We start from the raw sequence: 24,320 nt of genomic DNA, 5'->3' as shown, positions 1-24,320 counted from the left end.
TTTGGGAGCTGAATTGAGCATAGTGTGTACATGCTAAAATGCTGTCTTGGCATTCTGTTAAGCTATGGACTCCGGAAGAAAAACCAGGTTGGTAGAAACTCGGTGAAAGTTCTACTCCAGGTTTTTTGTTTTTTAAAGAATTGTTAAATAACTGAGCATTTGAGTCTTCAGTAGGAGGCAGGTTTCCTTCAGACATTTATAGTAAATGAACCCTAATGTCCGGCGTTTGACTGCTTTGTTCGTGTTGTTGTTTCTGATCTCTGTGCCTTGGAGCTAGAGAAGTCAACTGTAACTTTCTTTTAAAGGAGTAAGCAATGGCACCTCTCTGAGCCTGCTTTGCCCCAAACTATCCCGTTTTAGTTCTTCTAATTTTTTCCAGCTTCTTTCTTCTGGAGGAGGTGGGAGGCTTCAAGTCAGGATAATATGTGGGCCCACTTCCTCTGGTGAAAACAAAGCCTTGCAAGATGGTGTTCTGCCTGGCAAATACATTTAAAAACTATTTTGAGACGAAATTTACAGTGCATCTCTTTGAAGCTAACCCCTAAGATTTGTCCGAGGTTTTACCTGGAGGCATCTTTGATTTGCTATACCAAGGAAAACATTCCTGTTTCTTGTGCAGCTAATATGTAAGAGTGTGTTTAGGCGATAGTGCCTTTATTCATCCCAAGCTACAGGCTCTTTAAGTCCTTCTGATGATGTCATCATGTGCATTTTTTGGATCTTTCTACTTCCTCTGACCTTAAGAGAAAATATTACCAGCTGTTAGCTTTCAGCCTGGACTTGCAGTGTCTTGCTGTGGCCCCTGCTATTACTGCTCTGTCAGCAAGCAGAGCAAATGAGCCTAGAAACATTTTATTCAGAGGCTAAAAATAAAGTGTATCAGGGTCATAAAGGCAATGGCAAAAGCAGATTCAGATTTGTTTTAACAAGGTGGCAAAGTGACGAGAACCCTCTTCTGGCTCCGTAGAATAGACCGTTAGAAGACCCGGGCCAGAGAATAGCTGAGGGGCAAGTATATCATGGCTGGGGACCCACTGTGATGGAAAAAATACATGAAAGTATTTATATTGTCTTTCAAAAAGCAGTTTTATCACAAATGATCTTCTAATATTCACTCTGCTGAGAGACTGCGTAACCTTTAAACAGAATCTCTCAAATGAACAATTTCATTAATCTTGTTGGCACTTTTTTCTAAAACTGAGTTATAACTGTTGCTTGTAATTACTGTCCTATAATTATGAAATACTGTGTTTATATCAGGAATCAACAGACTTTTTTCAAAGGACCAGATCATAAGGATTATAGGCTTTATGTAGATACTTATATAACCATTTTAAGATGTGAAAACCTTGCTTAGCTTGCGGGCTGTGGTTTGCCAACCTCTGGTTTTTATGATCAACTGGTAAAATCTTGTTTGGTAGCTCTCCCCTCACAGTTACTTCTGCAATTATTAATCCTCTGCCGTTTGCCTGACGTCAAGAATGTAAATACGAATGTAAAGACAGTTCTTTTCCTAAAAGATCTCAGTCTCAGGAGAGAGAAAAATACATAAACACACTTATTACGGGTGTTTATTATCGTGTAGTGTGATGAATGATGTCCAGAGGTGGTGTGACTGGGCAAGGGGGTTGGAGAGGTCTCTACAGACAAGCCGCAAACATTTCTCAGCAGCAAAGAGAGGACAGTGCATTCCAGGAAGGAAGATAATATTTACACCTTAATGTGAGACACTTATTCTGGGTTTTTTGCCTGTCTCAATATAAAAGCTCAGTTCCCAGATAATAGCGTATATAACATCAGCTCAGTCACTACAAAAAACTTCTGTAGACATTCTGAGGAAAAGCACATTATTCAATAATTACAGAGCAAAATAGGGATACCATTTAAAGCATTTGACCTCTGCTTCTTCTGAATGCATTATTTTTCTTTAACAGACACTGATCACCAGATAAGTTAGATTTAAACACAAAGATTTAGACATGTAAACAATGAGGTTACACATCTCGTGTAACTGCTAAGGTTACATATGAGGTTATGTAAGGTTTAGTGGGGTAGGATTCTCGAGCACTCTATTCCATTCCCAAGTTTATTACTAACTTTATAGTTTCGTGTAAAATCTGTGGTCTCTACAAATTCATCTTTAATAGGACAGCACTGAAGTGGATGATTTCTAAAGCCCCTTCCAGTTCTAGATGCTGTGACTAGAAAAGTAGACAGAGTGCATATCGATAGATACTTTTTCCTCTGCAGAAATCTAATTTGATTTGTCCAAATTTCAAACTCTCACTTATTCTAATTCCAATCAGTCTTGAAGTCCCTGAACTATGATACTATTTGGTAATGCACCATACGGCAAAAAAAAAAAAAAAAGTAAGGATTTATGGTATCCTTGAAGTTGTTCTACAGTACCCAAATGCTGTATCAGCAGAGAGGTGGTATTGCACAGGCTCTGAAAGCAGACGGGCTGCGTTCAAATCCTGTCTCTGCTACATTCTCTCTCTGCGACTTTGGGCAAGTTCCTCAGCCTCTTTGTATCTCAGTTTCCTCAACTGCAAAATGGGAATAATGCGGGACCCGCCTCTCAGGGTTGTTAGAAGGATTAAATACATTAATAGTTGTAAAGGTCTTATAGTTGCGTTGGCAATTCTGTTATTGGCAAAAATAAACACTCAAAGTATGTCAGTTACTACTATAAGTAAAGATAATTATTATAAATAATCCTTTCAAAATACTAAGTCAAATTTATCAAAATGTTTTAAAATTACTGTTAATGCTTAGGAAATTGCTCAAGTATGACACTGAACAAAATGCACAGGTAAAAATCTGTATGTGCTATGCTTAAAATTCCCATATAGTTATATATGAATAGAAAACATACTGGCAAGAATCACACCAAAGTATTAGTGTGTTGGGTAGCTAGTCTGAAAAGATAATAGTTCTTAATGAAGTGTGCCTCCCAGAATTTGTACCCTTCTGTTTTCTTTTCCTTGAAAATGAAATGGCCCCATATAATCAGTAAAATGCAGCAGAAGTGACTCTATAGACTTCTAAGACAAGGTTGTAAGAATCCTTGCAACTTTTGCCTTAGTGTCTTGGAACACTTGCTTTGGAGGGAAACTCACTGCCATTTAAGAAATCAAGCTACCTTGAAACCATCATGTCATGGGGAAGCCCAAGCTAGCAAAGTGGAGAGATGTTTTACCAGCCCTCACTGTTCCAGCCATCCCAGCCCCAGTGCCAGACTGTGACACCTGACTAGCACACCCCAAGGGAGAACCGCCCAGCTAAATTCAGTCAAACCTCAGAATTATGAGATACGATAATATACTGTTTTAAGCCTGTCTGTGTGAGGTGGTTTATTATCCAGAAATAGTAAACCCAATACAATGAATTTTCTATAGCAAGAATGTATCATATTTGTTAAGAAAAGCAATAATTTAATCTCTTTAAATAATGTTATTTCAAAATAGTTTCAATGTTAAGAGTGTTTATGTTTTATATATGTTTTTAAGTTTTGTATTTGGTAATTTTCAATTAACCTATAAATTAAATTGACAAGAGCAACCATTCATTAGCCATCCTAAATAAATGTTAATTTATCGGACTTAGGGTGATGTATAGGTGTACAAAATCACAGAGTAGTCCAGGAATTATATTTATTTGTGTAAAAATTCTATGTCACCTGTTGTAGAGAATCACCTTTGTCTAAAACATATTTATAAGATTTTTTTTTGACAGTGACAAAGGGGGTATATTGGAATGTGTTTTTGTTTTGTCTGTTTTGGTTTTGGGGTTTTCTTTTTTTTTTTTTTTTTTTTTTTTTTTGACCATGCCACGTGGCTTGTGGGATCTTAGTTCCCAACCAGGGATGGAACCCAGGTCCCCAGAAGTGGAAGCTTGGAGTCCTAACCACTGGACCGCCAGGGTGGAATGTGTTTTTAATTGGCCTATCCTAACCTGGAAAATCAAAATCTATGGTTCTTAACCCCTTGGGAGTCATGTGACCGCAGACCCGGGAATCTGATGGAAACTAGAAGGTGTGCACCTGCTCTCCTCCCCGAGAAATGCACAAATACATTGATAAGCAAAATGTTGTAAACAGTGTTGGGTTTCCATTCACCCACTGAGACCCATGTATGTACTTTAGGTAAAGAATTCTGGTTTAGGGCATTACCGTTCCTCAAACAATGTTACAGGGCATTACACACATAGATTCTATAATTTCTATGTCTATTACGTCAAAGAGAAATTAACACTTTTCTATTTTATCGAGTCCATAATTTCAAATTTTATATTACAAAATTAAAACCTCTGCCAAAACAATTAATGGAATTAAAATATCAGTAATTGAAAACTTCAGTATTTTTTTTTTATTGTCAACATGGGGTAACTGGCCAGGTGGTGTTTTACCAAAAAAAAAAAAAAAAAAAAAAAAACCCAAAACATATAGAGGGTCAATTGTATACTGATATGATACAGATTTGGGTGGAAAAGTGTGGTGAGAAACAGAGTAATGCCTCATTAAAATCACTGCTTCACTAAGTTCTGTGTGTCCTAGGTGTAGATGTGACACAGACCTAATAGCTAAATAGGGCTTTCCTGTTTTTATTTTACACTGTGAGACCAGATACTGGATAAATAATCCTTTGTGACGATAATCTTTGTGTGTGTTCCGAAGTTGATTTCTTCCAAGTTAGTCCTAGTTCTGCATACTTTGGCTTTATTAGTAAGAAAAGATATTTCTGGAGACACTGAGGACATTTCAACTAAAGTAATTAAGGAAAAAGTACACTCTTGTGATGAAGTGTTATGTTTAAAATGCATGTTTTTTTGAAGACCAATTTATTTTTTGAAGAAATCTCAAGTTTTGAGTTGAGGTTAATGGGAGATAAACATCTCAAAAGATTCATTTCTTCCGCTGTAATCACTGTGTATTTCAGCAGCTGGTTATTATTATCTCCGTTTCTGAGTAACTCGCATTTGAAGTAGGTGAGAGGTCGGAAGTACTGTGTAGAATTTACCTTCAATAACTTGTTAATTTGGGTTTTCTTTAAACTGTAACTGTTCAAAAGATTTATGTTGTCCTAAGCTATACGTATATTTATATTCTGTAAATGTATATACAGTAGAAACCTTGGAGTTATTCTTCGGAGGTGAACAACAACAATTTAAAGCCTATTTACTTTTATTTCAGGTGTTTCTGGAAGCATTTACAAACGTTTTCTTAATTTATTTTGAATTGCATAGAGATAATAATTGGAATTGTGACTCCATTCCAAAGCATCTTGTTTCAGTTATCTATTGCTCCATCAGAAACCACCACAAAACTTGGTAGCTTCAAGCCACAATTTATTGTCACTTATATTCTGGACTCTCTGAGTGCTTCTCACTTGGCGTCTCCCATGTGGTTGAAGTCAGGTGTCATTGGGGCACGGTCGCCTGAAGGCTTGACTGGGCTTGATATCTACAGGGGCTCACTCACGGGTCTTGCAGTTGAAGCTGTCAGCTCAGCGCTCAGCTGGAGCTGGCAATTGGAGCACCTGCACCTAAGTTCATCTGAATTGCTCCTCACAGCATGGTGGTCTCAGATTGGTTGCACTTTTTCGTGGGATCAGCTTCCTAGAGACAGGAAATTGAAGTTTCCAGGCCAGTTAAGGGTAACACGTGGAACTAACACAATGTCACTTGCACCACATTCTATTGGTCAAAGCAATAAAAGGGCCTGCCCAGATTCAAAGGAGTGAGGCAGTAGACTCTGACTCCAGACACATGTGCGATGGGAGATAGTGTTGTGACCATCTTGGGAGCTCCCCATACATTTTTCCTATACTGTAATATGTATAATAAATTGAACATGTGTTCTATGTACAAATCACATGCAGAAGAAGGTGAAAATGTCCCTCCAATTACAGTGAGTGTTACTAAAAATTAACTCTGTTTCTAGACTTCCTCAAGAATCATGTAACCAATATAGTTAGTGGCAAACCTAGATTTCAAACTTAGGTCAGTTTAACTCCAAAACCTGGGCTTTTTCTGCTTTACCTACAAAATTACTGCTCTCAGGACTGATAAATTAAAATGAATGTAAAATAATACTATGGAAAACATTCCATTACATCTTCACCCTCACATATATTCTTCCCTTATAAAGTAAAACTAATTTTTTAAAACTTAAAAAACGTTGTTGGTTTAGATCCATTTTAACATAAGACATAGGTTTGAGAATTTTCATCAGGTAACATTAAACATGCTTAATCTGGTTTTGCATTTCTAGCCAAAATAGTGAGGATCAAGTTTTTCTAGGGGGAAGAAAAAAAGGTTTTCAGAAAGCTATCTGGTTTTATAGGGGTATTCTATAGCAGTGTTTCTCAAAGTGTGGTCCTTGGACTAATCACTTAACCTGGGAAACTGTTAGAAATGCACATATTCAGGCCCCACCCCTAATCTACTTGAATCCGAAACTCTCAGAGTATTTTAACAACCACTACTCTACAGAAATTCTGTTTTGGGGAGATTGCATACATGCATACCTCGGAGATATTGTGGGTTCAGTTCCAGACCACAGCAATAAAGCAAATATCACAGTAAACCAAGTCACACGAATTTCTTGGTCTCCCAGTGCATATAAAAGTTATGTTTATACTTTACTGTGGTCTCTTAAGGAGGAGAAACACTGTGGAAAAGGGTGTTCATTGTGACTAAAGAGTTATCTGCCTGTGACCTCACCATGAGGTGTAGACTCATGCAATCCTAAGATTATAAAATGGTCCATCTAAGCCATCTGTCTCACAGGTTTGCAGGTGTCTTATTGGCCAGGTGTGAATCTCTGGAGCCCCAGAGCCCCACCAGAGATCTCGCGGGTGGGGCACAGTAATTGATATTTGTTAGAAGTGCTACACCAGATTCATATAGCTCTCAGTTTGGGAATCATGGATTCAGGCATCATAACTTACTTCCTCCCCCTAGTTCCTCTGTCAGGTCTTGTGGACCAAGCCAGTGTCCCTTAGCTGTCAGTGCTCTTGCATTTGAATGTTTCACTTTCATATGCTTTCCCTTCTCTCCAATCTCATCTCCAACACAAGTCTTCTCTTTATCAGGCAAGGTTCTTCATTCAGTGTTCATGCCCATGTGTGACATCGCACATCAGCAGTAATTAATATGTATGGGTTGCCTCTTATGTATAAAGCTGTATGTTAGGTAATCAGAAACTGTAAAATTAAGAAATCCCTGCTCTCTGAGAGCCAGTGATATACAATGACACATGCAAGATATACAGATAATAATAGCAAAAGTTCTAGTTCTTATAGCTTAGAGCCATAATTCTTAATCCTGACTGTACATTGAAATTACTTGGGGAGCTTTAAAAAAATATCAGTGGCATCACCCCAGCCCAGACCAATTAAATCAGAACCTTTGGGGTAGGTAACAGATACAGAGATAGAAGTCAAATACTATTAATGTAAAATTTTATAAATTATGTTTTTCAGTACATTTTATACTTCATTTCTCAATTCTTATTTGTTGTCCTTTTCCAAGCATTATATTTAGCACATAGATACTCACTTTACCCAATCTAGACATTCAAGATTTCTTAATTTACAAATATATTAGATAGAAACAAATCATACAGGAACCATAAACAAGAAATCTGTTTTAATATTAAATTTCAGTTTCATCTTTTGCCTTCTATAAATAAATGAAATCTAGAACATATTTAATCTATTGTTTATCTCCTTCATCCTTCAAAAACTATTTCAGTATCTCTTGGCCAAAAAAATCATATAGTATATGTATATTTCAGAAAATTAATTATATCATCTCTTACAGCAAGTACATTTAAACAGTTCATGGCTAAACATTTTAGCTATTCACTAGCATGCTCTTCTATAACCTATAAAGGTTGTAAATATTTCAGTCTCTCCTAAATTATGTTCTGCAATGGAAATAACAACAGACCTTATTTGGAGGCTGATGGTGGAGGTGTTATTAGCATCCTGGCATCTCTAATCCGCCTGCACAACAGCGTTGAGAACTGTAGCCACAAATCACACAAACAGTAGTGATACAGTAAGTGAGGAAAATGCTTACTAACGCGGTGATGATAGAAATCGTGATGTGGCACGATTACCTATTAAACTAAAAAAGGTATTTTTATTATTCAAGTTGTACTTTTTTTTTTTTTTTTTTTTTTAACCACTAGAGGTCCCTCAGTCCTTAATCATGTTTGATACATGCAGGCCATTTTCAGTGCCTGTCAGACTGTCGCAACACTTTGCTGTTATTTCCATGACTCTATATTAACCCAATTTTTAATATAAAAGGACGAAACTTTTATTTTTAGAACTAGCTTTTTAAAAATTATACTTTTAATCCCATCTGGATACAGAAAATACCGGCATCTGAGGAGAGAAGAGGGATGGAAAGGCCAGGAAAATGAGTTACATAAAATGGCAGTGAAATAGAATTCCTTTGAGGTTAAGTGAAAACACAGTCTGCTTTGTGAGTTGGGAACAAACAAGACCATTCCTTTCTTTCCACCTTAGGTCTCAATTCCTTGTCTTGTCTATTCAGTGTTACTCTATCAGGATAAAAATATAATTAACACGATTATTTTTATGAATAGGGGTAAAAAAAAAAGAAGGTACTTTAGATAGGATGACTTTGATAGGACATGAATGATACAGTTTTTTGTCACAGTTAGGTAATATGTTACAAATCATATTATTACTTTGATTTTAAATAAACATAAATGTTCCTATGTCTGTCCCTGAACTAATTTAAGTATTCATTCATTGAATGGTTGCTCCCTGCTGAACAAAAAGGCAGACTCCCTACCTTTAGGGGAATAATTTAATAGGCAGTTATTATTCCAGTGTAGTATGTTTAACATAAATTCCTTTGGTTTAATAGCTTGATTTATTTCAACAAAATATGAGCGTGTATTAGAGACAACAATACTAAATTATAAACTTCAAAATTGCTAAGAGACCAGATCTTTTTGTCCCCACCACAAAAGAAGAAATGATAATTATGTGACATAATAGAGGTGTTAGCTCATGCTATAGTAGTCATCATATTGCAATATGTGTGTGTCAAATCAACACGTTGTATACCTTAGACTTACACAGTATGTAAGTTTATATGTCAGTTATATCAATAAAAATAAAATTTGAAAATATGAGTGTATTTATATTAATATACCTCCTATTTCTTTAATGATTTAAGGTTACATGGGAATGAAAATATTTTACCCAGCAACAGTTTGTGATCTTTTATAGCAAGAGCAACCCATAACTTGCCATGGTGTATCTATTTGTACAGGACTTGTCTTTTTTAGTTTGTTCATTTCACTCTGGCTTGTGAACAAAACGAGGACATCCCCATTATTTCCTCAGAGAGTAATTTTCTCCAACTCGGCTATTATGTTTGCACTCTTTTAGATTAGGCTTATTAAGGGAAACTAATACTAATCTAGGCAAGAATTTTTAAATATAGTATTTAAATGTGTATGTTTTATTTTATTCATTTGGAAATGAAATAGTAGCTTTTTAACAGTAACTTATATTTTGATCACTAGATGGCACTAAGCACATATAGCTAAGGAAAAAATAGCCTTCTCTCAGCAATTGTTTTTGAATACAGATGCTTAAGTATATAAATGTTCTCAGCATTACATACTACAAATCTTTTGTTATCCAGCGCATAATATTACTGTTGCTACAAAAGCTTTGTTTTTCTGGGTGAAATAATCTTACATATGATTCCTTTAGATAAATTCTGGGAAAGACACAGCTTCTGCCATTGCTTTGATAGCCACTCACTCATCAAACTATTCTATTTTTAGTTATTTAATTTTATTCTTTTGTCTTCCTTAAATTAGTCCTCTACTACTAGTACCTCCTCCTCCCTGAAAAACAAGGTATATTTTAATTTTTTTAAGGGCTATTACATAGCTTCTGGGATATTAAGAGATCCTAGAGATTCACACATGTGTTCTCTTTAGGGCAAAATACAAGAAGAGCACAAACTTTGTTTTTGTTCTTGGTGTTCTGATGTCTGAATATTATTCTCATTTTGTAACATATTCTTTATTTTGTTAAGTAATTTTTTTAACCTGATTATGATTAATTCTTACAATGTATTATTTTCTGAACAGAGATGCTGTAGGCTGCAAATAATAGATATCCTTAAAGTTTAAGCTCATTAAATTGGGTTGTTTTACGTGACCAGGACATGGGAAGGAATTATCCTGTTAGGTTAGACTGGTAGACACCCACCCTCCCTGAGCACCTAGCCCCTCAGAGGAGGATGAAACCTCAAACAAAATCAGAATACTCTTTAGCAAAGAAGAAGGGGAGTGGATTTGGGTAGTCAGACAACAGTATTTGCTACCATTTCTGCTTTTGTTTCTTTTTTTTTTTTTTAAGAGACTCTTCTGTCCTGTCCTGACATTCTTGATATATAACTTTCATTTCATTTATTTCAAGTGCATGACATTGTACAGAATTACAGTTATAGCCTATATCTATTGCAGAGTTTATAATTCACTACAAGCTCGTTCACTTCTTGTTTTGTTTATGCATGTGTCTTTTTCCTAGCAGTTAAGGAAAGTAGGAACTCAGGTTCTCTTTATTTGCTTACTATTGCTATCATGCCCAAAGAACAGTATCTCTGAAGAGCTTTATGAATCTAGTAGCGTTTCAACCAAATCTGCAATTATGTGCCTAAGTACTCATAACTTTTAAGGCATCATATCAAACATAGTGGGTGCATCTGACCAGGACTTCTGGAAATGTTGGTACCAGCTGCTTCGGGGCTCAGGCTGACCCCCTGGACTCTGCTAAAGACCCAAAGGGACAGAGCTGGCAATCCCAGCTCAGTGACTCAGGTTCTTCGGCTTTCACTGTCACCTGCACTGCCTTCCTGCCTTTTCTTTTTCTTTTTTTTTTTAATGATTTTTCAATAATTTTTATTTATTTTTTTGCTGCGCTGGGTCTTCATTGCTTTGTGCAGGCTTTCTCTAGTTGCAGTGAGCGGGGGCTACTCTTCGTTGCAGTGCTCGGGCTTCTCATTGCAGTGGCTTGTTGTGGAGCACAGGCTCTAGGCGCACGGGCTTCAGTAGTTGCAGCATACAGGTTCGGTAGTTGCGTCACAGGGGCTCTAGAGCGCAGGTTCAGTAGTTGTGGCACACGGGCTTAGTTGCTCCACGGCATATGGGATCTTCCTGGACCAGGGCTCCAACCCGTGTCCCCTGCTTTGGCAGATGGATTCTTAACCGCTGCACCACCAGGGAAGTCCCCTTCCTGCCTTTTATGACTTGTTTTTCCATTTAACATCACAGCACCTCCCAGGGGCTGTAATAGACCAGGGCCTCTAGTCTCAGTTTCATCTGAAACAACACTGACTCAGGAACCCAGCTCCCTTCTCCACTGCTTCATGCCAAAGACGTGTTCCTAGTGCATTATCTGAATATGTATTTGTTTGTTATCCGTATTCAGCAAATATTTGTTGAATGATTGAAAGAATATTTATTAATTGACATTTCAAATGCAGTAAGGTTTTCTTTGATTTGAAAATACTGATGTATTGTGTTTATCGTGTTATCTGTTTTAACACTTCATCAGTCCTTGTCAAATAACCAAAAAATATTTTCAACTAACATTCTCAATCATCATGTTTTTAAGAACAAGGAGTATTCTTAAAAAGCAATTAGTAATGGCGTCGTTGCTGGATTATTCGAACCTAGTTTTTATCCTTTTAGTTTTATCTATAGCTTTGAGAGAGAGGAACTTGTTTGAGAATGCACTGAGTCAAAAAATTTTAAAAAGAAAAACCTCCGTGATATTTTTTTTTTTTTCCAGAAAACTGTGGAATATATTTTCCAGAAATAAAAAGAGATCCAGGCAGGTATTTACACACTTGTCCGGAATCTGTTAAAAAGTGGCTTCGACAGCTAAAAAATGCTGGGAAAATTCTTATGTTAATTACCAGTTCTCACAGTGATTACTGTAGACTCCTCTGTGAATATATCCTGGGGTAAGTGATGAGTCATTTCGTTTTCATGATCTTATAAAATGCTGATAACAGATTACACCAGTGCTTTTTTAAAAGTGTTAGCCATGACCATATCATTATATTAAACAATGCTGAGTGACAAGTGGTTGTTTCTCATAACAGCCCTTAACATCTGCTGACAGAAACACACCCCAAGTACATTGTAGCAGAGCGGTATTACCGGGCCAGTACACTCATAGCCCGTTCATAGTCTGGGCTTGAGCTTTTCTGAAAGGTGGATGGACCGCATGTCCTTCGGGCCGTCCTCCGTGAATTTGGTTTCTCGGCTTTGGATGATTATTGAGGGACACTGAGTTGTAGATTATAGCCCCTGACACTTACCTGGAATACAATCCCTCTGTAGCCATTTCCATGTGGAGCCTGGCACTTCCCCATTTACACGGCCAGGGGTGGGATTGACATCCATGAACATCGAGGCAGCATAAATGCATAGACTTAAAAATAAGACAGCCGTGGGCTCAAGCCCTGCCTTGCAACTCACCCCGTGACCTAGGGTAGGTTCTATGACCTCTCTAAGCCTCAATTTCACCATCTTAAAGATGGGACAGTAATATCTCATAGGTGTGGCGGGAAGTTTAAATAGCACAATACAGGTAAAAGTATGAGAGTAGTTGGTAAGCCTCAGCAAGTGTTAATACTTACCTATGGCATTCTTACGGGCAATGCCAGGGAATATCCATGGTCAGAGCTAGATTCTAAAATGACCTGTTAGATCTCCCCTACTGTTTCCTCTAATTTTAGCAGATACTGTACTGAACTGCCGTGAGTATGAAGCAAATTTTAGCCTCAAAACTGACCTCTTGCCAACCTGTTTAGCTTCCTGATTTCCATGTTCCTCAGCACATGTGGTTTCAGATTGGTCTATGGTGTACTTACAGTCTGTCGGTGGTTTTCTGCTTTCTGATTAATGTATAGGTTTGGGATCCTTGAAGTGAATTAAGGCTGCAGCCCTGGATGCTTTGGAAAGTGCCTTTGTAGAGACATTTGCTGTCCTGGTAGTGGGACCATGCTTCAGAATAAACACTTGGGAGTCTTAATTTCTTTTTCATTAGCATAGATTACCAAACTTTTTCTTCATGTCTTCATTCCTCTGCAGTGTCGTTTTGCTGTGTAAAAGTATTCTGGAATGTTGGGTAAATATTATCTCCCCAATGTAATAGTGAGTCTCTCAGGAGCAAGGACTGTCTTTCCTTTGCTGTCCCAAATAATCCTTAATATAGTGTTAAATACAGACTAAAAAACAATTATTATTGTTGCCTAAAAATTACCATATTATAATACTACCCTGATTTTCAAAATAAGGTATCTTCACATTTTGAACACTCTCTGAAAGATGTCACCTGATTTGTTTTAATGCTAGCTTTCTGTAGGACCCATGTAACACACAAAATTATTAATAACTCTTGATGCTAATAAATCCAGAAAAATTTCAGGCCCCAAATTTGAAAACATAGCTCGTGAATATTTTAGGTGTTAGAAACTGTTGAATTTACACACTATAATTATTGCCATAGTGAGAAAACCAGCTTAGCACCTAGAGTTAATGAGTTAATGTGCTTTTTTCCCCCCTTATGTTTGTATTGATACTTCAGGGTGGTGTCAGGATGATTAGTGCTTGACTACCTTCTATTTCCAGTGTTAAGGTTCACCTTAGAATGTATGGAAAGCGTAGAAAAGTTAATCAAAAGACCAGAAATGATGCTGTGGTCAAATAGGCAAAGATTAAGTTCTGTTTTATATGGACCTTTTCTAATTCCTTAAAATAAATTTATGAAAAATATCATTGCTTTTTAGGAATGATTTTGAATATCTTTTTGACATTGTGATTACAAATGCATTGAAGCCTGGTTTCTTCTCCCATTTACCAAGTCAGAGGCCTTTCCGGACACTTGGTAAGTTAACATTTTGTATCTTTACTCTCCTATTTAAGATTTGTTCATTCACTTACTCAATAAATACCTGTTGGCTGACAGCCATGTACAAAGCTCTGTGTTAGATGCAACAAGGGGAATAAAAGAGATACCAGGTGTTCTTTTCCCTCATGGGGATGCATAAAGAAGCACATAAGCAAGTTGGTAAATGCCTGGGATATGATTACAGGTCACGTTACCTGTTGAGATGGAAATGACTGCCTGGTGAGGTAGGGTAAACCGGGAGGCCACCTCAGAGTGCCTGTCCAGGGGACGCCTGTCTGAAAAGGTCAGGTGAGGTGACTTGCCAGGCGGGACCTGCGGGATGAGTAATGAGAAGAGCAGAGGAAGTGTGTCCCTGGCAATGGGACAAACAAATGCAAAGGCTCCGTGTGAGGGTGGTTTGGGCTCGTTCCTGTGACAGCGAAGGGACCTGTGATTCTGGCACACGGTCATGGGCAGAGAAGGGGTGAAATTAGGGAGGCAGGCAGCCTCATACACTGTGGAAATGGTTTTGATTTTTTTTCCAAAAGCAACCTGAAGCTATTCAGTTGAGATGTATGAGTGACATAGAGACCTTTTTGGCTGCTGGGTGGGGAATGGATTGGATGTGGGGAAGGATAGAGAGAAAGAGGGAGACCAGGCAATTGAGTGTCGCAAGTGAGACATTGCGGTGCTTTGGTCTGAGGCAGTAGTACTGGAAATGGAGAGAGGTAGACATATTTAAGATACGTTGTGCAGATGGAAAACACAAGACTTGGTGATGTTTTAGAAGCAGCAGATGAAAAGGGAGTTAATCAAAAATGACTTCAGGTTGCTGATTTTTCTTTTTTCTGAATTGAGCAAATGGGTAAATGGTGGGACCATTTACAGCCGAGAGGAAAAGTTTGTGCAGGGTGGTTCTTAATATAACTATTAAGAACTCATTTTTCAACGTATTAATTTTGAAATGACTGTGAATTATCTAACTGGAGCTCTCAATTAAGAAATTTATATAAATGAGCCTGGAGTCCAAGAGAACAGGTGTAGGTTCAGGATATAAATTTGGGATTCATCAGCTCATAGACGGGTATTTAAAGCCTTGGGCTTACGTGAGATCACATAGAGGGAGAATACAGATAGGCAGAAGGCCCAGACCAAGCTCTGACACACTCTAACATTAAGGATAGAGAAGAAAGAGTGTGATGTAGGAGCAGACAGATTATATAGTGGGGGAAATAGAGTACAACATTCATAAACCAGCGAGGAGAGGAGAGAGTGGTCACCTAGGACAAATGCTACTGAAAGTCAATTGGAAAAGGAAAGAGAAATGTCCATCGTAGTGGACAAGACAGAGATCACTGGTGTCTTGAGCACTGATAGATATAGAACCAGACTGCAGTATCTTGAAGAGTTCATTGGAGGTAGTGGAACCCTTGAGTGTGAACAATTCTTTCTAGAATTCTAGCTATGAAAATAGTCGAACAATTGAGGTTTTAGCTGGAAGACAATGTAGGATTAAGGGCACACAGATGGTCCCCGATGTACAGTGCTTCAACTTAGATTTTTTGACTTCATGATGGTACGAAAGCAATACACATTCAGTAGAAACTGTACTTCAAATTTAGAATTTTAATCTTTTCCCAGGCTAGCAATATGCCTTTTGATACTCTCTCTTGATGCTGGGAATGGGCAACAAGCCACAGCGCCAGTCAGCCAGTACCTCAGATCATGAGGTTAAACAGCCAGTACACTTACAACCATGCTGTACCCATACTGATTCAGTAAATTCCATGAAGTATGCAGTACTTTGTTGTAAAATAGGCTTTGTGATAGATGACTTTGCCCAGTTGTAGGCTAATGTAAGTGTTCTGAGCATGTTTAAGGTAGGCTAGGCTAATGTTCGGTAGGTTAGGTATATTAAAGGCATTTTTTGACTTAAGATATTTTCAACTTATGCTGGGTTTATCGGGTTGTAACTCCGTCGTAAATCAAGGAAGACCTGTAGTTTATTTTTTTTAACTGAAGATACTCGAATATGCATATATGCTGATGAGAATGGTCTAGTACAGTTGTTTTCAACTGTGGCAGTTTTGCTCCTCAGGGCAAGTTTGGCAACGTCTGGAGACATTTGGTTGTCACAACTTTGGAGGAGGGATACTCCTGGCATCTAGTGGGTAGAGGCCAGAGATGCTGCTGACCAACGTACAGCACACAGGACAGCACCCCTACCACCACCAGCAAAGAATTATCTGGCCCCACATCTCAGTAGTGCCAAGGTTAAGAAACCCTGGCCTAGTAGAAAGGCAGGGATCAATGGTGTTTTTTATATATTGGTTTAATGTCTTATATAAATCCTTGATGTTAAAAAATAATCAGGGATTCAGTCACTTTGCTGTGTACCTGAAACTAACACAACGTTGTAAATCAACTATATTCCAATGTAAAATAAAAATTAAATTTAAAAAAAAGAAATAATCAAGGAGTCAAATAGGACTCTTTGTATTAAACCAGGAAAAAAAATTTCAATGTTTTTCCCTTCTTCACAAACTTATATTTAAATACATTAAGTACTCATTAGATGTTTATTTTTACTTTTATCTTCAAGGTTTTCATATTTTGTTCCAAGAAAATCTGTGTCTGTTCTATACCTACAGTAGTACTTATGCCGTTTCACCAAAATTTTTATTAAAATTTTACTCAGACACACAAACACCAGTAACAGAAAACAATGCACATTAAAAATATACCAAATTTTTTAACATATTGGAGACCACAAATGCATTAACTTATGCTGACAAATTACTGTACTTTGTGCAGTATTTCTATTTAATTGAAGAGTATTCAGAGATATAAGGGTAAGCTTTTAAAAACTACAACCATGTAGAGGTATCTATCTTATAACCTCTGTGTGGTATTTTCTTTTGGTTTTACACTATCAAATTGGACTTGAGGACTGACATAATAATGGTTATCCAAACTATATTTTCAGATATTATATTCATTAAAAGACTTGATAGTCATCTTGGCTGAATTTATAATATGAAAATGTTATAAGTCTTAACTTTAAGAGTTGAAAAGTCTGAATGGATGAAATAGGACCCAAAGTCCTGTCACCATTGTCTATAATGATTAGAATAAAATGCCTATGGACCTCAGAATGTATGGGATTTCATGCTTTTATATAGATATAGAGCTTGTCTCAGTTTTTTCACATCCAGAAGGGATTAGACTAGAAGATCTCTAAAGTACTTTCCAGCTTTAGTTTTCTGGTCCTCTGATTTAAAATATTTTGGTGTAAGACACAGTGAATCCTGCAGTTTCTGGAGCTGATACAAAATAGTTTATTCACATTTAGAGGGCAAAAGGATTGCCAGAACTATTATTAATAAGAGGTTCATACTGCTCGTATTAAAGAATCTCTAATACATTGTGTTCTGTTACAGTGTTTATTTTGCTGCTGATTCTGATTCTTCTACCTCTAACTGCTCTATCTCCGTTTCCACTGCTGGTTTCCCTTCACCTTTCTCGTTAAATGTCACTACTCTATAGCGTTCTGCATTGACCCTCCTTTCTTCTCCTGCTGTTGTCAGCTCTCTACCACCCTCTGGTTTTAACTGTCACCTGTTCGCTAATGACTCCTAATTCCTTAATTCTTGGTTTCCCTTTTCCCTGACTTACAGAGACCTGTTTCTATCTGTCTTCTAAGCTTTCCATGCCCCAGAGCCCTGGCATCACATGAAACTTGACATACCTATAACAACTCATTAATTTCCCATATTCCATAACTCTGTTATAACTTTTCGAACCACAGATCTTGCCCAAGCTAGGGAAATCTGTCATCTTCAGCTCCTCTCTCCCCTTAACAACTAACCTATCCTCCAGTTTTCTCAAGGTTGTCACCTACCACTCCCTTATCATCCCTTGTATGAATTGGCACAGTGTTACATCAGGTCTGGGTGATTACAGTACTTAACTGATCTCTCAGCCTTGTAACCCGCCAGCCATCCCACATATGGCAGTTAATGTTATTGTACAATACAAGTCACGTCAGTTGGCCCTTACGTGACAGTCCAGTGTCTCGTAAATCAAATCATTGCTCCAAATGATTAAAGTCAGAAGTAAAATTAAGGCAAAGAAGGTTGTTGGGATGGAAGGCACGGTGAGCCAATCCCAGAGACCCCAGCGCTCCAGCATCCTCTGCGCAGTCGCACAGGACTGATGGCAGCCGTTGTCATGGAGGCGCGGAAAGGGAGGGTGGGGACTCGGCAGGTGGGGGGCTGAGCTCCATTCAGCTTGATCCCTACAGGGGCTTAGGGACTGTTTGGGGGCGGGGAACCTCTTCTAGGCAAAATCTGTTATCTCACGACTTGGCTCCTCACCAGAGCTAAGGCTTGGTGGGGGAGGGAGTCCGTCCACCTTGCAAGATTGTAAATTCAGTGGGGAGAGGGACCACGTCAGTCTCCGGCTACCACCTCCCCCTCCCCCGCGCCGCCCAATTTGGGAATCATGACCCAACTTGCTGTCTTTGGTGTCTTGGCCTCAGCTTCCACCTATCCACCGACCCCCAAATGTCTCCCCAGCTGTCTTTGCCAGAACCTCACACCGTATTTTGTCTTGTACACCAGACACCTCCACCCACTATTCTGAAATCAAACTTGATTCTCCTTCCACCTTGAAAGCAAACAACAACCAAACATGCTGGTCACCTTGTATATTCCTTATCTTCGTTACTTGACCAGCCGCTGAATAAACCCAGCTGGAAACCTTCATCATCTTCACGCTTTCACATCCAGGAGGCTGTGCATCAAGTCCTGGGGGGTTTTGTTTGTTTCTTGTTTTGTCTTGTTTTTTTTTCATAAAGTCCTGTTTAATCTACCTCAGAAATATCTCATCTCTGCCGTCCCCTCCCTTCCCGTTAAGCTTTTATCATTCTTCCCCATTCTACCTCGTCCCTCTGCCTCCCTTTATACCTCTATTTCTATTTCTTGCCCACTGCCCTCAAATACTTTTTATTGGCATAGATTTCTATTTGCCACTTGCTTTTAATTTCAGTATATTTTGTATTGCTCACTTATTACTGTTAGACTTACAATATATTTAATATATTTATCACACACTGAATCTCATTGGCTCCCCACTCCATATAGCACCCTAAGGCTAAATCTGGTTGCTAGGTTACCTTTTCATCTTCATTCTCACTGCTCCCCACAGGTGCCCATTACTCTCTCCTTGGTGAAATGAATGCCTTTTATTGTTCTATCAGGTTTTTGTTTTGTTTTCCTACTGTTCTTTCTACATCAGTGTTTCTCAAACTTTACACTCAAATCACCTAGGGATCTTGTTAAAATGGAGATTCTGATCCAGTGGGGCTGGGCAAAAGGCTTCGATTTGCATTTCTAAACAGATTTTCTGTTGAAACAGATGCTACTGGTCAGATCACCAAGACGGACTTTAGTAAGACCAAGAGAACGTCTTAGTGAGTACATTTAATTGAAGGTTGTTATTCTGAAAAGAAATAAACTTCCTATCATTTTAGGTGTGGAAATGAGCTAGGTAGTTAAGCATATTTAACTAAACGACCAAAGCCAAAGTAGATAGAGGGTAAGAGTAAGAGTTTCACTTTCTGTTCTATGAAATTTGCTCCAGCTCACTGGTAAAGTATTTATTTCCTTTAATAGTACAATTTCCATTTTATAGTCCCCAACACAGGCAGGTATTTTAGGAGGTATTTTACTTGAAAAGTATCTTACTGCCCATTCCAAAAACAATGGAGAAAGTGTGTATGAAAATCCATAATTGCTGGGAAATTTTTCTAGCTCAAAATTGAAGAAGGGATGTATAAAAGTAAATATGAACTGTTCAGTGAAGTTCATATAAGAAGGAGTCCTAGAATTCAAAACAATTGTAAATATATTTTAATCATAAATCACTGTTAAGTAAACCCCTAGCAAGTCAGAGATTGCTCCTAGAAAATAAACATTCTGAGCTCAGGAACTCAGACCATCTAGTTCACTGCCATATCCCTCATATCTAAATTGGTTTGTGAAAGATTGTTGAAATAAAGAGTGAAAGCAGAAAAGAAAGAAATCCTGGTGGGATTTTGTTTGATCCCACCAGGCAAATTCTGTCATGTTTGTAACTTTTTCCTTGTAACAACATTTCACATGTTTATCAAAAAAGGACTATTAAATAAATCATGGAATTTAAAAAAACAGGCAGATCACAATGTATTATCAATAAAATAAAGTTTTAAAAAAATCAAGTTGCAGAACAGTGTGCCAAATATGCTGATATTTGCATTTAAAAGGGAGGAGGGGGCTTCCCTGGTGGCGCAGTGGCTGAGAATCTGCCTGCTAATGCAGGGGACACGGGTTCGAGCCCTGGTCTGGGAAAATCCCACATGCCAGGGAGCAGCTGGGCCCGTGAGCCACAGCTACTGAGCCTGCGCATCTGGAGCCTGTGCTCCGCAAAAAGAGAGGCCACGATAGTGAGAGGCCCGCGCACCGCGATGAAGAGTGGCCCCCACTTGCCGCAACTAGAGAAAGCCCTCGCACAGAAACGAAGACCCAACACAGCCATAAATAAATAAATAAATAATTAAAAAAATAAAAATAAAAGGGAGGAGGGGTCACGGGTGTTGTATTAGTTTGGTAGGGCTACTGTAACAAAATACCACAGACTGAGTGGCTGAAACAATGGAAATTTCTTTTTTCACAGTTCTGGAGGCTAGAAGTCTGAGGTCAAGGTGTCAAAAAGATTGGTTTCTTCTGAGGCCTTTCTTCTTGGCTTGTAGATGGCCATCTTCTCCCTGTAGCATCACATGGTCTTTCTTCTGTGTCCTAATTACCTAATTATGTGTCCTAATATCCTCTTTTTATGAGGACACCAATAGTATTGGATTAGGGCCCACTCTATGGCCTCATTTTAACTCAGTCACCTCTTTAAAGGCCCTGTCTCCAAGTACAGTCACATTCTGGGGAACAGGGTTAGTGCTTCAGCATATGAATTTGAGGGGACCACAGTTCAGCTCATAATAGATATATACATGTGCCCAAACTAATCAAATTGTATGCTTTATGCCCAGTTTATTGTATGTCGATTATACCTCAATAAATGTATTTCAAAAGTGGAGAAAAAGAATATATATTTATATTTGCTTTTATATGCATAAAAGAATGATTACCTTTTGCAGAAGAGGTGAGCACATAGCAGGTAGAGTTCAAAAAAGAGTCTTTTAAAAAAACTTAAATGTATTACTGATTCAAAATCATCACACAAATACATACTTTTAAAACACTGGTAAGGTAGTAACACCAAAGGCTCTGGGATTTGGGAGAAGCTGCTGGGAGCTGCCGCAGGAGCCAGTTCTGACATCACATCAGTCAGGCCCAGGCACATGAGTTCTCTGGCTCTCTGTCTTATCTGAGTCATGGAGCTTGCTTTCTTCAAGGCTGTCAGCCATAGCCTTGACTGTATCATTTCCCCATATTAATTTTGTAACTATTATGCTGACTAAAAACGTACTGTTTTGCTTTTTTGTTTTTACTTGTCCATATGGTCTTACAGTTAAAAAATGAGAAGATTTACTTTGTTATTGTAAAACACAGCTGTATCCAGAAGTAAATTATAGTTTTCAAAAGAGTTTTAGTTTGATTTACTATTTGCTTTAATTGATTGTTGTCTTACTCCTTGTCTTCTAGCCCTAATTTGAAGTCCTTTGAGGGGTGATTGTAGCAGTTTGGTAACTTTGGGCAGATTCCTTAGCTTCTCCAGATATCAGTTTCTGCGCCTGTGAATTGAAGGGATAGCAGCTAAGACTTCTTCAACACTACGTGGCCCATACTCTTCCACGTGCTCCATCTGTATTAATTCACTTATACACTCACTCTATGAGGGAAGTACTGTTATTATCCCCATTTCAAAACTGAGGAAACAAATCACAGTCACTCTCTTATCCCCTTTGTCCTCCTCTGTTTTTTTTCTATTGTATTTATTATCTTCTAATATACTTCTTAAGTAAACTTTTTCAAATCAGTGTCATCATTGTACTGCTTGCAGGGCACATTTATTTATATTATGTGAAAATGAAAGTTAATATAACTGTTTCCCATAGACCATGAAAAGAAGTGTGAAAATATTTGGGTTTATAAAGATTGTGCTTGAAGCTTCCTTGAGTTTGTTCCCTTGGATTGTATCGCTTCCACTTCATCTCTGATGCTTTCACAGCCCACGTTGGCTCCCTGCTGCTGGAATTAATAGCTTTCTGAGTCCCACAGCTTCCCAGTTATGGAGGTTCTACCAGAGCCCTGGAAGCTGCCTGGCATGAATTAGTACCCTGCAGAGCGGCTTCCAGTGTGGCAGCTGGAAACGGGGAGGGGGAGGGAGGGGTTTGTGTAAAGTGAGTATTTTGTTTTGGTCTTTGTATAAAGAAAGGTTTTTTTCCTTTTCGTTAATTACTGAGTGCCAATATGTGAGAACTTAACGATTCTGTAGATTTGTTTTGTTTTTAATAAGCAATGGAAAGATGCCCTTCCCGCTGTTCCTGTACAGTGGGCCTCTACATATCAAATGTACATTTGCTTTCAAAAATATTTGCGTAAATTACTCATTTCCCAGTTGCCATCAAACCCACATTATTTACATGGTAAGACATTCTGTGCTAAGTACAGACAGACAGACAGACATGAGAAATAATTGGTTTTCACTGTGTTTCTCCAGGAATAATGCTGAGTCTTCTTAGACTCTTAATGTTAGGCTAATACATGGTTGGTTTTTCAACTAATAGTAGGGTTTTCATTTGATTGTGTAGAAGAATTAGAAAATGGCTGCTGAAATGTCAACCAAATAGGCATAAATATCTCTTGACCTTAAGCTGGCGGTTGCTGTGATATGGCCTTAATTATCTGTAAATGTGTTTTTAGAATTCCTTGTTCTGGAGGAATTCACCTCATATCATTGTGATATGTTGGACTCATTTATTATCACCAACAATGGGGGAGACTCTGCCTTTGTGAGGGAAGAGGGTGTATAGGATATCTCTGTACCTTCCTCTCAATTTTGCTGTGAACTTAAAACTGCTCTTAAAAAAAATCTTTAAAAAGTATATATATTTATGTCCATGAAGTGGTTATGATATATAGGTGATCCCTGAATGCTAGCGCCCATCCCCACATGGTTCCTTCTTGTACGTGTCCTACAGCCATGCCAGAGTGTGGTCTGTCCAACTGGGTGCTATCACTTGATTAAAAAGTATATGGTTGTCAAACTGTGTTTTCAGAGAATGATGAGGAGCAGGAGGCACTGCCATCTCTGGATAAACCTGGCTGGTACTCCCAAGGGAACGCTGTCCACCTTTATGAACTTCTGAAGAAAATGACTGGCAAACCTGAACCCAAGGTATTTTCTGACTGAGCCCAGTTTACAAGGGCTTGGAGATATAAGCCCTTGTAAACTAAAACCATAACTCTAAATGCATTCAGCATAATTATCTGTGAGGGAATCATCTGCCTCTGCCTGTCTGCCAACCTCCTTGCCTACCTCTTCTGCTTAGATAAGCCTTTCCTTTGTTGATGTACATTGAGTCTTTCTCTGTAACAGAGAAAAGCAGATATTCCAAGCAGGAGGCCACAGACCTGAGAGATACAGTGGAATAGTGTGTGGGTTACCTGAGGAATGTTATCCTGATAACTGTCCATCAGGAACATTTTTATGTGTAAAACAAGCAGTAACTGATTATACTATAGACTGAAGACACATTAGCTTTTAACATCCTGGCCACACTGTTGATGTTGGACGTTGGTATATTTTTAACAGCAGGATGCTTTCTTCTAAAAAACGTTTGCCAGGAGCCCCATGAGAAGGAGGGTCAGTGGGTCACTGAGCCCTACTCCACTGGCTCGTACACTGTCACAGCCCCCTGGGGACTCCTGCCTTGGAGGTTCTAGTTCATGTTCCCTTAACCTTGCTTTCTCATCTGTAAATTGAGAGACATGGACTAGATCAACGAGGCTTTGCCTCAGAACGCCTGGGAAATGTCCCAGAGTCCACTTGCCCACGCCCACCCACTCTCAGAGATTCTTTTTCAGCAGGTCTGTCTGGGTGGCGCCCAGAAACTGGTCGATTGGTTGTGTTGTGCATTCCTGCTAATCTAACCCTCTGTAACAGGTTGTCTCCAATATCTCACCAGCTCTTCAATTCCAGGGGCAGGTTTAACTGTAAACATATGGGCTCTTTCATTTTCATTTCAGAAAATTGAATTCACTTATCTTCTGCCTTTCTTCTATCTGCAAATGAACTGTGTAACTTCTTAAACCTGACACCTTGTGAATCAAATAGGACAGGTCACCTGTGAAG

The 24,320-nt window shown here is 38.5% G+C and overlaps 1 protein-coding gene across 3 annotated transcripts in view; it reads left to right on the top strand.

Annotated features, from left to right (window-relative positions):
- NT5DC1 (5'-nucleotidase domain containing 1) overlaps positions 1-24,320 on the top strand; it is a 124,809-nt gene that overhangs the window by 88,630 nt on the left and 11,859 nt on the right. For all 3 annotated transcript variants that reach the window (XM_057527503.1, XM_057527502.1, XM_057527504.1), the window contains exons 7-9: positions 11,862-12,036; positions 13,870-13,967; positions 23,245-23,363. In XM_057527503.1, the coding sequence (XP_057383486.1) occupies positions 11,862-12,036; positions 13,870-13,967; positions 23,245-23,363 (392 nt within the window). The remainder of the gene's footprint in view (positions 1-11,861; positions 12,037-13,869; positions 13,968-23,244; positions 23,364-24,320) is intronic.

This window comes from Balaenoptera acutorostrata, chromosome 14 (assembly GCF_949987535.1).
Source record: "Balaenoptera acutorostrata chromosome 14, mBalAcu1.1, whole genome shotgun sequence".
Lineage (NCBI taxonomy): Eukaryota > Metazoa > Chordata > Mammalia > Artiodactyla > Balaenopteridae > Balaenoptera > Balaenoptera acutorostrata.
The sequence above is the reverse complement of the archived record's forward strand: the minus strand, read 5'-3'. Positions and strand labels throughout refer to the sequence as shown.